The 14,812-nt window shown below is 56.5% G+C and overlaps 1 protein-coding gene across 3 annotated transcripts; it reads right to left on the minus strand.

Moving 5' to 3' along the window:
* Positions 1-5,102: 5,102 nt before the first annotated feature.
* LOC311443704 (uncharacterized protein) lies at positions 5,103-10,665 on the minus strand. 3 transcript variants are annotated; one of them, XM_084534055.1, is made up of 2 exons: positions 8,148-10,665; positions 5,103-8,067 (listed from the first exon to the last, which is right to left on the minus strand). In XM_084534055.1, the coding sequence occupies exon 1, from the start codon at positions 9,663-9,665 to the stop codon at positions 8,682-8,684; it is 984 nt and encodes a 327-aa protein (XP_084390181.1). In that variant the 5' UTR covers positions 9,666-10,665; the 3' UTR covers positions 5,103-8,067; positions 8,148-8,681. The 3 variants fall into 3 exon arrangements, with proteins under 3 accessions (XP_084390181.1, XP_084390179.1, XP_084390180.1); XM_084534053.1 differs by having other exon boundaries at positions 5,103-7,511; positions 7,898-10,665; XM_084534054.1 differs by having other exon boundaries at positions 5,103-6,660; positions 7,398-10,665.
* Between the last annotated feature and the right edge of the window lie 4,147 nt (positions 10,666-14,812).

Genomic DNA, 14,812 nt, shown 5'->3' on the forward strand with positions numbered 1-14,812 from the left:
CCCCTACGGCGAAGGCCCCGAGTGCTCTGCCCCATCTGGCTGGCACGGTCAAGAAGCGAAAATGCACAGCGCTGTCTGGCCAACATCTCGTGTCAGGAGGACATCCGAGCCCTTCCACGATAAATAGCGTGGTGGTGGGAAAGGCAGAGTCAAATTCAAGGCTGGATTTGCATCCCTCAGCTTCCTGCTGTCTGCCTCGGAGGTCTGTCCCCTCAGAGATCTGTCCCAGGACTTGTCTTGTTTAGCACCTTTTGTGGCCTGGGGACCTGTTCTTCTTGGGAATTTGTCACGGACCTGCTGAATGAACCAGCAGCACGTGCTGGGGAGAGGGCGCACCCAGGGCTGCCAACACCCCGCCGAGCCCTTCTTTTAGGCACCTGTCAGCAGCTTACTGCTTCATCGAGCAGGCTGGCGGCTGGGTGTGAATCACAGAGCCAGGCAGGCGGGGACAACTCCGATGTAAGTTTGCAGCCCCATGCCCCTTGCTGCTTGCAAGGAGTTTTGGTGCCCACACTATCCAAAAAAAAAATAATAATAATAGTGAAGATTATATTCAACCAGCAAGGAGTTTCTCTGCTGCTTTTTTTTAATCCCTGCAAAGCTCCCCCATCCCGGTCAGCCCTGAGCTCCGTTGTGTCATTTTTGGTTTACTGAAAGACAAAAATAACAAGGCGATAAATCCCCCTGGGGAGACAAAAAGCCTCCACGCTCCCACCTCTAATAACACCACAGCCAGATTGGGCTCACGGGGATAAGATGAAAAATGCCCTTGGGGCTTCCCAGGATGATATTTTTTTTTTACGTTATCCTTCCCATCTATGTTGTCAGATGCCAGGAGTAATGTGTGTGCACAGGGATGCAGCCTCCTGCAAAGCTTCCCTGCCTCGCTGGGTGCTCACCACGAAGCTGGAAGGGGCTCCGTGGCCCTCGGGCTTTGCCCAAGGGGATGAGGAGTGTTAATGCGGCCTCGGGAACCTCGTGTTCTTGTCAACCCCCAGTGATAAGTGTTCCCAGATTAATAGCTACAGCTCTGCTTAAAGCCAGATCGATAGTTTTTGCTCACTTTTTTTGGTCCCGTTCCCTGAAGCGGAGGCGTTCAGCGATCGCTCCTGCAGACTTATTGCACGAGGAGCAGTTCTGCATGGAAATGAGCTTCCCCTGGAGAGCAAACCTCCGGGTGATGGCTCATGCTTTGGACCGTGCCGTTATGGATGGCAACGGGCTGATGGCAGGGACGTGTTATTTCAGGGCTGTGAATAATTACTGACCTCATTCAGCAACTGCTGTAATTAGAAACGTTTCTTTCAGGGGGCTCGACCAGGGAGCAAAGGAGCGTGTAGCACTTGCTCAGAGGACCCAAACCTTAAATGCCCAGATCTCAAGGCTCAGCACCACCCTGGGGAGCAGCCGGCCGGGATCGCTCCCCGCTGCTCCCACTGGGGAATTTGGCAGGAGCACTTCTGGGTAGCAAGGAGGGCTCCTGCGGGCTCGGTTTCCTCCAGGCAGGAGCGATGCCAGCTGGAGACCATTGTCACAGGATAATGGGTCCCCTGCTGACGCATCAGCACCGGGGTGAAGCTGAGCCGCTGGTTTCCCACGTAGGAGACGCTCACGTCTTGAGGCAGAGCCCCTTGTCTAATGACACTAAATGATTGATGCCGCAGATGCAATCATTTGCTTCGCTGGACATTGCAGGAGCTGCAGTGACACGCAGGAAAACCCATTACGGAGCTGCTCCATCCTCATCAGCTCCCTCACGCCGCAGGATGCTCGTCTGAGCAGGCAGCAGCCCCTCATCTATAAAACAGCTCCTCATCCAAAATGCATCTTGGCTCAGTACCAGGAGGGTCCCTGACTGACTGGGCTTTATTTTAGCTTTTGAAAAGTTTTCCTGTCTGCTTCTCTTCTTTTCGCAGGCCAACAAGTTGGAAGGTTTTGCAAGATGATGGGAATTCCCAAATGGTGGTTGCATGTGGGGGACTGCTCTTTGTGCAGAGGCACTGCACGAAACAAGGCTGTAACAGCTCTCCTGCGCCAGGGGAGCAAAAAGCCCTCTGAAAACAGTTTCTGCTATCTAAATATTGACAGATTTATTTTTTTTTCCTGACCAGGTGGGCTTAAATGCTGGGTGTCACGGGGGCAAGGTGCTCCGCTCCTCCCAGGGCACATCTCTGGGGATGCTGCCCTCAGTCCTACAAAAGAGATCCACAGGGGCTCTCCATCCCCAGCACCCTCTCTGCAGGGAAAATGTCAGCAAAGAGAAGGAGGAAGGAGGCCAGGACACCTTCCATCTAAAACCATGAACCCAAGCCTTGCCAGATGCTGCCCAGCCTTTCCCCAGCCCACCACAGCCTTACGGGGTCCGGCAGGCGCTGATATCCCACGTGCTGTGAAAAAAAAAACTCAGGATCTGGTACATTTCCATCCAGAATTCCCAGAATTGCCTTTTTTTATTTCCAGTAAACACAAAGTGTATTTTTAGTAGGAAACAAAGCTCACGCTGCTGTCAGCACAGCGCTGGGCTCCTGTTGATACAAGCTAACCGGAGAATTGTGTTCACACTGCAGTCGGCCAAACTTTTTGCAGTGCCACTTGAAGTGCTCAATGAGCCTGGCACATCCTCACGATCAGATTTTGCTGGTGATATCCAAGCTCGTGCTAAATTAGGCTAATCCCTGGCTTTCAGAAGCAGATGTAAGCTCTGCCACTGGCACGCTCCGAGCGCCGAGGGACTAAATGCTCCCAAAATGTGGATTTTGCAGTGCTCGTTTTGATTGAGTGGTTCCATTGCAGGCAGCCACCTCTCTGGGGACTCGTGGTGTTTCTCCTTCTCCTGGAAACTCCCAGATTTGTGGTTGAGAGTGAAGTGCCAGGTACCCTTGGGAAGATGAGACCATGTTCTTCCCCTCCAGCTGTCTTGGTGGGACCAAGCCCTGGGCATCCTGGTTGCATGTGCTCATGGACAGCAAGTAGCACCTCTCCTTGAAGGCAGGTGGTGCTCAGAGCACCAGAAAGTCATCACTCCTTGCTTCTTGGGTGTAAAAGAGATCAAAACACAGCCCACATTAACTGTCCTGCCCTGGACATCAGCATCCCTGCAGTGCCAGCGGAGGGAGCTGCAGCAGATGACACAGAACCGAGGACGGGGAGCTGGGGCACGAAGCAGGGTTGTTGCTCCACAGAGCTGTGTGACACCTCTGTCTGCAGGGAATTTTGTCCAAAAGGGAAGGGAGAGGAGAGAGGCCTTGGTAATTGCAAACCGAGGTCAAATCTGACAAATAGCTCTAGTCCGGAACACGAGGGGAAACCTCTCTGAAAGTGACAGGCCATCTGTTGACATTTCTATAAGTGTTTCCATTTGACCTTCTCTTATGATACTTCAGGATTTCCTGGCTTTAGGGCAACATTTTCTTCCTTTAAAATGACATCTGCTCTTTTTTTTCCATTTTAAAGGCCCCTGTGAAGCACAGAACTCCAGTAACCCCAACACAGTGCTTGGCTTGGGCTGTGCAAAAAGCTTGGGAGGATGCAAAGGTTCCTCCTTCCTGCACTCTTTCCAGACCACAACAACCCCTGATTTCTGCTTAATCGGCTCAAACCTTCTCTCTCTGCTTGTGCTTAGTCTAAGGAGTCTCCCATTTTCCCACATTTAACCATATTTTGATTTTTCCTGGCCAAACTCCAGCACAGGACCGGGTGCTCTGCAAGAAGACGACGTGAGCCTGAGCAGGGCACGGCGCCGCAGCACAGGGAGGAGGTAGGAGCTGATACACTGATGATGATGATGCACTTTTCTCCTGGTAACATAGTCCAACAACACAACTGAGTGGAAGATTAGAAAAAATAAAATGAAATAAATAAAAAATCACCTGCTTGCTTGCAGGGGCCCTGGTTGAAAGCTGGGATTGAAGAAGGCAGCCCTCCCGCTCCTCCCCTGCTCTCCTTCCTGCATGCTGCTGCAAACCGTGGTGCCAGATACTCCCCAAGGAGCTGGCCCCTTCCCTCACCCAGCTCTGTCTGCATGCTTGGAAGAAAGTCCTGATTTTAGCAGGATGTAAGCGATATCACAGCACGTTAGAGAAATATTGGCTTGCAATGGCTCCAATGCTGTCAAAGCACTGGGAAAGATACAGCCACCGCAGGTGGGGTTACCCGGTGTTCGTTGAAGTTATTAAATCTGAGAAAAGATCTGCTGGGCAGCGAGTCTCCTCGTGGGGAGATAGGGATTTGTGAAGTGCTTGCGGGCTGAAAGTCCAAGAGCTGCTTCTGCTTCTGTGGGAGATAACCGGGTACGGGAGATAACCGGGTACCCGCAGGAGCCGTCTCCATCAGCCCCAGTCTCCATCAGCCCCACCAGGAGAGGTGCAGGGGGCTGAGCACGGCCCCTGCCGAGGGCAGCAGGACAAGGTGGCTCTGAGCAGCTCAGAAAGGAAGGCTTGGGGTGGGAATTGGCAGCGGAGAAGGGACAGGAGGTGCCAAAATGCTCTGGGAGCCAAGCTGGACAGGGGCTCTGCATCGCTCCCCGGCAGCGCTGGGGGAGCCGTAAACGCCACCGGCGCCATCCGCAGTGCCTGATTTATGAACCCTGCGCCCCTCCTGCACAGCGCCTTCCTTGCTGCTCACAACATCATCCCAGGCAGCAGTTCAGGTCCCTCGCTGCATCCCCCACGCGCTGTCTGGCTGCTGGGATGAAGCAGAGGTGCTCCAGCAGGTACCCGGACCGACCTGCCTCCTCCCCGGCGAGGGTGAGCACTAATTGCTGCTGGCATCGAAGTGTTTGTTAGTTATTACACTGGCAAAATCCTAAAACTCACGAGCAACACCTTGCAACAGCGATGCGACGGGAGCTGCAGTGCAGGCAGGAGCTACCTGGGAGCTGCTGCAGAGGCAGGGCTGTGCCTTCTATTTCCTACAGGCCAGCATGCAGAGAGGGACTTTATATATATATATATATATATATATATATATATTTTATCTGCAAGATGTTAGGTCTTGAAAAACCCCAGGCAGGTGGCAGTGGCTGCGATTCAGGTTAAAGAGCGAAGGTTTCTAACACCCATGGAGGAAGCAAGGCGTGTTCCCAAGGCGGCAGCCCCTCCGCCCAGACAGTCTGTGCCTCGTTCCCAGAAATACGGGATGAGAAATCCCGTGTGCTGCCCACCTGCACGGCAGGACTCTGGGTGGAGGTGGATCTGATGGGGGGGATTCACAGGAAAACTCGTGCACCTGGCAGAGCTGGGAGCCTGCAAGGAGCCTGCCGTGACCTGGGGGTGGGAGCGGGAGGCTATTTATTTATTTATCGCTTTCTTCCTTCCCGCAAACCCCAAAATAAAGCACCTGAAACAAGCTGCGGGCGCAGATCAAGGCCAGCGCAGGCTCTCGGCACCTCCGAGGGGGCGCAGCAGCAGGGGCAAGCAGCGGGTTTGGAGGCAGAGCAGCCTGGCAGGGCTGGCATTTTGCCTCCCGCTTCCTTCGGCGCAGGACGCAAAGGTCACCGCGCCTGCTGCCTCTTTGTCTGCCCACCCCGCTGCCCGCTGCCCGCTGGGATGAAGGCCTGCAGGCGGGCTTTCATCTCCAAGCACTTCAAGCCAAAGCCTCCGGTGTCTCCTCTGGGCTGCCAAGCTGGGGGAAGGAGCTGCCACGGGCACTCCTACAGCAGGTCTCAGCATCCCGAAGCTCCCGTCGGCTCCCCCGGCAGGTAGGTAGCGGGGTCCCCAGGACATTCCCAGCCCCTTCCCACATCCCCTCAGACATTCCTGGGGCTGTGGCAACCCCAGGAGCTGGAGCACTTGATGCTGGGCTTGTGCTGTGCATCCTCATGCCAAAGCTCGGTGACATTTCAACACTCATTTCTGAGCGTGCCCTGGATGCACCGGCAGCTTTTCGTAGGGGAATTGTCACCAGCTACAAGGCTCTGCCCCACAAGGTGATGCTGCAGCTGGGAGGCAGGAGGAGCTGCCCCGGGGCTGTAAGCTTCGTGCCACTCATCGGGATGCTCGGGTACAGCTGAAACCATCCAGGAGCCTGCTCACGGAGTAGGAATAAACACCTCAAGGCAGGCAGAAGAGATTTAAACCCTTGGCAGATGGGGATGGCCGGAGCTCCAGGGGATCTGGGTACTGTGCCGTTCCTCTCCCCATTGCAGCCCCAGACACCACGCAGTGCTCAGCCCCGTTTTCAGAAGCTGTTTGGGCTCCCACATCCACCGCCAGCAGCCCCACAGGTGCCAGGCACTTGGCTCACAGGCAGGAGCCTGCCTGAGAAGGGGAGCCAGTGTCTCTCGGAGGGGGGCTCCTCTCTTTTTGGGGAGTCTCAAGACCACTGCAAATAGAGGGCTAGGGCAAGGTGAGGGCACACACACACAAATTTTGGCGATGTTATGCCTCTCTCCCAAGCCCAACCCCTTCAGGAACCCCAAAATCTCTTGCAGCCCCCCAGCTTTTGCTGAGGATGAGGTTTCCAAGCATGACATCTCGTGCCTTGGAGGGACAAGTGGGGCAGGGACGTGCCAGCAGACCCCAGCCGGGGCGATGACCAGGCAGGGAGACCCCTGTGACCTGTGGTGCCAAGGGGACAGGAGGGGCAGCGTGCTTGCCTGCCTTTCTCCGTAGCTCTCCAGTAGCTCCTGTGCTTCCTATTGTCCTTCCTGGCCTAGAAAGGCTGGAAATAATAGCAAAAATTAAAAAAAATAAATAAATTTCAGGAGCTCAGAAGACATGCAGCAAGCAGCAGAAACACTGACATGCTTTTCCTGGGAGCGCACTGAAGATTTTAAGGAGCTTTGGGAGCTACTTTTAGGGGGAGAAGAGTGGTTTTAGCCTTTTCTTTCCAACCTCGGACTGTCCCTGCTCCAGCCACTGCTGCACAGACCTGCCATCTGCTGGGCTGGTGTTGTGAGCACGCAGAAGGGCTCTGCGCTGAAAAATACGCTGCTCTTGTCCTGGTGGTACACAGAGATGGGTGGTGGGTGGCTGGGGGGAGCCTAAAAATTCACCTTTCTACAGAAATAGCCTGCGTGTGCCTGCAGCTAGGTCACCTCCCCACCGCCTTTGTTTTCCACGGTGTCTTTCTGCGCCCAGCAAATGCAGTGAACACCCTGAAGTAAGGCCATACTGCCTTGATATTTCAACGCAGTGTTATTGGGATCCATCAGCCCAGGCTTCCTGCCATCAAAATGCGGGCATTTGTGCTGCTGGGCTCCACACACGACCGAGGGATGGGTTTTGTCCGTCCTGCAGAGCCAGTCCCAAACCCCAGCCGTGTGGTGCCAGCAGAGCGCGTCCCCCTGCCCAAAGAGCCCTGTGTCCACAAACCCGGCCTTCTCCAAGAACCCCTCCTCCTTCAGAAGCCCTGAGGATGTGCCTTTCCCTCGATATGCCCAGCTAATTTCATCGGACCTGGTGGCAGTGAACATCGAGTCCTGGACAAACTCCCCCTGGTGCGTCCGTGCGGCCGCAGGGCGGCTTTGCTGAGCAGCTCTCGCTCCTCTGCTGGTGGCAGGTGCCTGCTGCCTGTAAAACAGCTCATTTAATGCACATCCCCGGGCTGTGATCGCCCTGGGGAGGACTTGGTCCCTGGCAAACACCCCCAGAGCTGGAACCGGAGCGGTGTGGAAGCTCGTTTGTGTGTTAAACACCCGCTGAAGCACCCGGCAGCTCTGGAGATGCATTGGGTAGGTGGGAGCTCGGTGCTCTGAAGGTTGTGCAGGACCCCCCTGGGTCGGTGTCTGTGTATAAGGGGCTGCCCCAGACCTCCCCAAACCCAGGCTGGGGGCTCCCTTGTGCAGTGCCCCCCCCTCCTCCAGCACCGCAGCCTGCTGCAGGAGGGGTGAGCAGAGCCCGGCAGCTCCTTGCCCATATTTCACAGCTGCCCGTGTCCTCCCCCAAATGCCACCCACCTTCGAGGCGGCTTTAATTGATTCCTTCCCCGGCCCCTGCTTCGTTCCTTGCTCATGAGCGTTATTAATTGCCGCCCGCCCTCCCTGTGGGTATGATCCAGCGAGGACAGCTGTGCCCTTCACTCCGTGGCAGCGCTCATGAATCTTCTTCGAGGAGGAACGGGAAAGCCCTGGAGGACCATGAGGACAAATTGAGCTTCGAAGAAAAGTTCAGGATGTTTTGCAAAACCTCCTCTAGCCTTGGAGTAACCTTAAAGGGGCAGGATTGTCTTCTCCGGGCACAGCACATCTCCACTGCTCTTCCAGCAAATCCGTGAGAGCTCTGGAGAGATCAGTCAGCTCCGAAGGGCTTGCCCACAGGGCTTGGTTTTCAATTAATGCTTCAGATCTAATGACGGGGCTATTTTTCAAAAGGGACACCCCAGCCTCCTTAGGAGCAATGCAATTGCTGGTACAACCTGATCACACCTCCTGACGAGCCCTGTCCCCGCTGATGGATGGTGTTAATTACAGGACCAGCCCAGGGGAAGGGTCCTCCAAGCACTCAGCAGCCCTCTGGGTGACAATATAAGCATTTCTCGCCAAAAAGCTGAAGCCATCAGCATCAGGAAGAGTTGTCCTCAGAAGCTGTAGCAGCTGCGTGCTGCCTTTTTGGCAAATTCCTGCTTGATGGCAGCATCAGGGTGTTTCCTAGGGCAGCGTTGAGGCTCTGTGAGGACTCTACAGGTGCCTGACGATGGGGTGGGACAGGCTAGAAATCTGTCTTCTGCCTAAAGCCACAACTTTAAAAAATCTTATCCATCTGCCTGGCTAGGAAACCCCGAAATGAAGAGTTTAGGGTGGCAGCACCTCGCTTGGAGGAGATCTCACAGCAAACTTCCTCAGTTTTGAAGCTGCTCCTCAAAGCTGAGCTCCAGCAGCAGGTGTAGCTTAGAAAGCCAGCAAACCTGCTTTTACTTGCATGCTGCGAGCTGCAGGAAAGCAAGCCCTGCCCCCAGCTGGTCACAAGGAATTGCAGCTTCCCACCTGGCCCACGGGCCCCAAATGGGCAGCTTCTCGCCCCATTTGAGGTGTCTGGCCATCCTCCTTGCCCTGTCTTGCCTGTTCCTTGCCTTGGGTGGGTGCAGCTGCGGTCCCCAGGGTGCCCCAGCCCCTGCAGGAAGGACCCACGGACACACAGGACCCCCAGACACGAGTGTTGCTCTCCAGGTTGTGTCTGGAAGTAGCCAGGCAATAGGGTCGGGGCCTTTTCTCTTCTTTTCCTGGCCCTCCTGGGGGCATACACGTACCACGGGATGGGAGGGCTGGACTTGGAGCATCCTGGTCCTGGAGGGACCTGATCCTGTGTCCCCTTCCCCTGGCTGGGGGACCAGAAAGGGCTGTGGGACACAAGCTGCAGAAGGATAAGTGGGGATATGTAAAATGAGGCTTTCCCTGGGTGTTTTGCAGCGGGCTGAGCCGGTGTCCCCTGCCCCAGCAGGGCTGGTGTCCCACTAGGTGGCACAGCAGGACAGGCAGGGCCACCGGCTCCTCCCCAGGGCTGCCTCCAAGCCCTGGGAGCTGCAAACCCACCCCAGCTGCAAGGAGACCCCAAAAAGACCCCAAAACCTTGGCACGAAGGCCTGACTCTGCCAGGAGCCTGAGCAAACCTGGCGGAGCGGGCTGGTGTTGTCCATCTTCCAGGAGATACTTTAAATTGGAGCTTCAGCCGTGGCTTGAGCTTCGTATTCCTCCTCTCCTGGGGTCGTTGCACCAATAACTCTGACATCTCTCCTGAAGCATCTGTGGGATCTGCGGGGCTGAGTGCCCCTGGACATGGTGTGGTACCTGGAGAAGATGGGACGCTTCGTACCTGCTGGCTTCAGCCTGCCACCGGTTTTCTTGCTCCATCTCAGGCTCACTGGGAATTGCACCGGGCAGGAAAAAAAGGCTTCATCCCCCCGGGGTCCCTCCTACTCAGGTTGCAGCTCCTCACGCTGCTCGTCCCAATGTCCTCCCGGGAGCTCTGGTCCTTGGAGGCAGGCGGAAAGCGCTGCCTTGTGCTGAGGGCAAGGAGGAACTCCCTGGGCAGGGTCATCTCGGGCATCCCTACTGCCAAAACTCAGCCTGTGCTGGCTCCCAGGGCATTGCCACGCCCTCAGCCAAAAGCAGGGCTCTGCTGCCCCAAGTGCATCAGTGGCTGGAGGAGCTGAGGGATGAGGGGGTTGAGTCTGGGGAAGGAGCCGAGGTGAAGGTCCAGCTGCTTTCACCCTAGGCCGGCTGGAGATGGGGCAGGTGGCATCTGGAGCCCTGTTGTGGGAAGACAAAAGCGAAAAGTTCACTGGTGCGATGAGTTGTGAGGCCTTGACACTGGCCCACGTGAGGTGGTGGCTGGTGGGAGGTGGTGGGAGCTTCGTTGGGCTGAGGGTGGGATGTGGGGTCTGAGGTGCCCAGCGGTGACTTGGAGATCATGGGAGCAGGAAGAGCTGAGGGGTGGGACTCCTCCTCCCTCATTTACACCACCCGCATGTTCATTCTCCTCTTGCTCCCTTCACAGTCACAGGACACAGCTGGGTGGATGCAGAAGGCGAGGGGGGTGATGTGGGGTTTGTATAGTCCTTCCCTGGCACGTGTCCTCCTGACAGCCTCAGCGACAAGCCCGTGTCCCTTTAGGGTGCTGGAGGTAAGCACAGCACCAGCCATGCGTCTTGGTGCTCCCCCAGGCAGGGTTTGCCCCCCATTCACCTTTTCCTGGTGCTGAGCTCTGATGGGGCTGCTCTCGATGTGGTTTGGAGCCCCCCACTCCTGCTGCCAGCAGGGATATTTCACCCAAATCTCACCCGGTGCATTGCACACAGCCACGTTTCTCTCCAAACAGCCCACGCCAGCAGCTTGAGGTCAGGGTTTTCTTCAAAGCAGAGGCAGCTCTGGAGAAAGGTGGCTTGGGAAGCAGGGATGGTGCGACCCTGCTGGTGCCCAAGCCAGGGGAACCATCAGAAAGCCCTGGCAGGGCTTCAGGATGAGCCAAAAAGCAAAGGGACTTGACAGCAGTGCTGGGAGCCAATTCTCCTGCTCCGGGGACCCTCCACTTCCCGTGGCCCCAGGTAGTGCTTGGGTCTCCTTGGTGAAGGATTAGGGGATTAGAGGGTTCAGGTGAGCACTGGGCACACGATTGGGTTTCTCCCCGAGCGGCACCGTTTGTGGGAAGCCGTCCCACTGCCGGCATGTGCCCAGGAAGGGAGGAGCAGGAGGGGAAGCTCCGTCCCACCACAATGGGCACTGGGATGCTCAGGGTGAGGGCCAGCAGCTGTCCTGGCCCTAAAGAGCTCATAGGGTTTCCCACCACCTCGGCTCAGCTCTCGTGGTCGGCTGCTGTCCCCCGGTGTCTCCGTGCTGGTCCTGCAGCTCATGAGTTGCCTGAGCATTGCCTCCCATCAGATCCACCTGCTTCATGGGGTCTACATCCCTCACAAGGCTTTCAGGGCTGCTTTCATCCTTCTGCATCCCATCACTGCTCTCTTCTGTGCTTGCCAAAGTCCCTGGATGCTTGCCTTGCTCTTCTGCTCCCCAGGCTTTTCCCAAAGTGATTCTAGGGCTGGCTGCATGTTTCCCACCAGAACCTTCCCTCTGGGGCTCAGACTGCCCGGTCTCCTTGGACCACCCCACTGGTCCATAAAGCCACCAACACTACTACTAGTAGTTGTAAGGAGCCCACTGCTTGGAGATACTCAGCATGAAGCCGGGTGATGCCCACTGCCAGGCACTCTGCGATCCAAGGAAATGTGTGCATGGGGATGTTTCCTCCCTGGCTCCATTCCCTGTGTGATATCTGGACGGCCATGGGGGCAGGGAGTGGGACAAGGGGGCTGTCCTGGTGGAGGTGGGACAGGGTGGGAGTTGTATGACATGGTGGAGCTAGGAAGTGGTGGGAGATAGGGTGTGGGCGCACAGGTGGAAGGAGAAAACACCTGGAAAAGGAGGATTTCTCCCAAAACTCTCTCTCCTCCCACAGGGACAAGACAGCCCTGCAGGGAGCAGGTGACGGGGACCCCTGTGGCCAGGGGACCCCAAGTTGTCCCTTTCGCTGGGCTCTGGGGCTGGCTGGGGCTCAGCAGCCAGGGCTCTTCCAGCTTGCTGCCGGCAGCGCTGTTTGCCCGCCGTTATTTAAGCATTCATCTTGTTCAAGCACCACTTCAGGGCAGGCTGCCGGCTGCCCCAGCGCTGCAGGGCTGGCCATATCTTGCCAAAAAGCAACAAGAGCCTTCCTCCTCCCCTCCCTCACTTTCCCCAGGGCCTCTATTACCCCAAATAAACACTCACTTTGGGTAATAGTTAACTTTAATGGCTTGGTCCTGGCTTCGGCTACACGATAGGGCACCACGGGGAGCCTTGAGGGGTTTATAGTCCTCAGGACGGAGGAGATAAGGGAGGCTGGAAGGGAAGCGCTCGTGGCTGCTGTCACGGCGTCGTTCCCAGTGGTGGAGGGGCAGCCACGGGCCTCTCTCCACCTCCGGCTCCAAATTTTAGCCCTCCTTGGTTGCTCCCCTTCCAGCCCTTGCATTTTACAGGAGACGGGAGGCTGCCGAGGCCTCCACAGGGCTGACCCCAGGCTGTGTGAGCACCAGCCCAGCCCCGGGGCCTGGCAGGGAGCAGGCAGGCCCCTCCATGCCCCACTGGTAGCCGCTTCTCTGCCGAGCGGCAGAGATACCTGACCAACCCGCCCGGCAGCTCTGTCTCCCTGAATTGTGTTTTCCCGAGTCAATGGATAACTTTACAGCCCCCGGAGAAGAAAACATCAAACAGCACAACCTTGGGCAGACAGCTATCGGCGGCGGGGCAGACGGGCTGCGTTAGTCACCGGGACGCTGATAAAGTTCAACACCAATCCCACCCTGAAAGTCACTGCCATGGCCACCGGCGAGGCTCAGCCTTGTGGCCTGGGACACCTCTGTGGGCCTCCATCTTCTCCAGATCCCCACCACGTGGCCCATCTCCACCGAGCCCACCCCACCACCCGTCTCGTTGCCTCCCATCACTTCCCAGCGTTGCTTCCTACACCAGGACAAGACACCCTGGGCACCCATGGGTGCTCCCCAGGGTGTGGCGGCCCAGCACACAAAGCTGGGCCCCCTCCTCAGGTTTTTGTCTCCCCCCGCCTCCTCCTTCCCTCCCTGTCCTTGACCAGCCGCGATCTTGGCATTCCTGTGGCTTTACAGCCCCATAACCGCGCTGGGACAGGCAGCGGGATCCAGGCAGGGTTTTACAGCCCCATTGCTTCATCGCGGGAGCACAAACAAGGCCAGGACGGCACCGGCAGCGGGGGGAGGCTGCAGCAGTGAAAGTCATGGGGGGGCAAAGGGGTCCGCAGGCCAGGAGAGGGGCTTTTGGCAGGGTGAGGCCCTTGTGCACTGTCTTGAGGGCCCATTGGGAAGAGCCCGAGTTGAGCTGTGGACCAGAGGATATTGGTTTTTTTTTAATCGCTGCTTTCTCCTCTGTGTTTCTAGGACCCTTCCCAGAGTCTTGCAGGTCTCCCTTGGTGCTGCCCAGCACAAAACTCCCCACGCTGTGTCCTCTCAGGACATCCCAGCCCGCCTTTGAGATGTCTCCACCAGCCCTGAGGCAGCGGCTGGCCCTCGCCTGGCAGCGGCAGGGAGGAGCAGAGCATCACCACCCCTAGGAAAACTGGGGCTGGGGAGAGGGAAAAGGCAAAGATGGGGAGCCGGGGGCATGCAGCCCCTTTCCTCAGTGCTCCAACGGGGACAGCCCTGCTGGCCTTGGCTGCCTCCTGTCCTCCGCGTGCTCCAGCCAGCCCTGTCCCTCAAAACCGGGGATGGAGCAAATCAATCTTGGCAAAGGGGGATAGAGATCGGTGAGCAGAGACAGACAGCCACGGGTGGGCTCAGGAGGCTGCGGCCCATGGCTCTGGGGTGTTCCCATCCCAGAGCAGCACCACCATGGATGAGGAGAGAAGGGGCCCCGCAGCCCCATCCACGCTGTGATGCCCTCTGTGGGTTCCTCTCTGCAGCTGTGCTGAGGAAAGCCACGCTGGTTTCACGTGCAATAAAAAAGCCACTCTCTGGACTTTCATGACATCACGGCAGATCTTTCCTCTTCTTCTCGATCTCACCAGGGACAGCTTGGCTTCGCAGCCAGAGCCAAAGTCCGGGGCACAATGGAGTGCCAAAGGGCAAGCTGCAGTGCATGGCAGGAGGAGCTGGATGGGTGCAGGGTGCTTGGGCAGGTGACACCTCTCACCAGGGGAGCTGGGAAGGTTTTCAGCAAAGAGGAACAGCATCCTGGCTCCGTCCATGCCAGCCAGCGTGAGAACATGCATACATCAAAAGGAGTCCCACAAACACTTGCAGAGCAGGAGATGGCTTCACAGGTGTGTGGCTGGACATCCCACTCTCCCTTGTCTTAATCAAGTCACCCCGTGGGTGATAACGAAGTCTGGAAACAGCCAAGGGAGGAGAACTTGGAAAGAAAACACAATGCAACACCTGGGGGTTGTCTAAAAGCCATAGGAGAAGGGTGTCAGACAGCTCCTCAGCACCGCAACACACCTCCAGTTGAGGGAACTTAGCTGCTGGGAGGAAGAGGAGGTTTTCCATGGAAAATATGACTATAATGCAAGGCCTATGGCAAGCAATAAGAAATTGTTGCTTTTAATGTGGAATAAGGCTCATGACCACACAAGAGTAGCCAGGAGGCAACCATGGGAAGTGGTCACAAAGGTGCTGGAGAAAGCACATGTGGTCCAGCCAGGAACAGCTTAGTTCAGCCTATGTATATTTGTATATATAATATATATTATATGTATTTATGTATACAGGCTGATTATCTATCTATATATGCACCTACAAATACATATTTTTAATATTTGCACGTTTCTGTAAGTGCAGGTGCATGCATGCACAAGGCGTGAGCTCAACAGCC

The sequence above is a fragment of the Aythya ferina genome (assembly GCF_964211825.1).
Source record: "Aythya ferina genome assembly, chromosome: 13".
Classification (NCBI taxonomy): domain Eukaryota; kingdom Metazoa; phylum Chordata; class Aves; order Anseriformes; family Anatidae; genus Aythya; species Aythya ferina.

What these genes read in the sequence shown, in the direction of transcription:
- LOC311443704 (XM_084534055.1), bottom strand. Translation starts at nt 9,665, where the DNA reads ATGTCAGAGTTATTGGTGCAACGACCCCAGGAGAGGAGGAATACGAAG.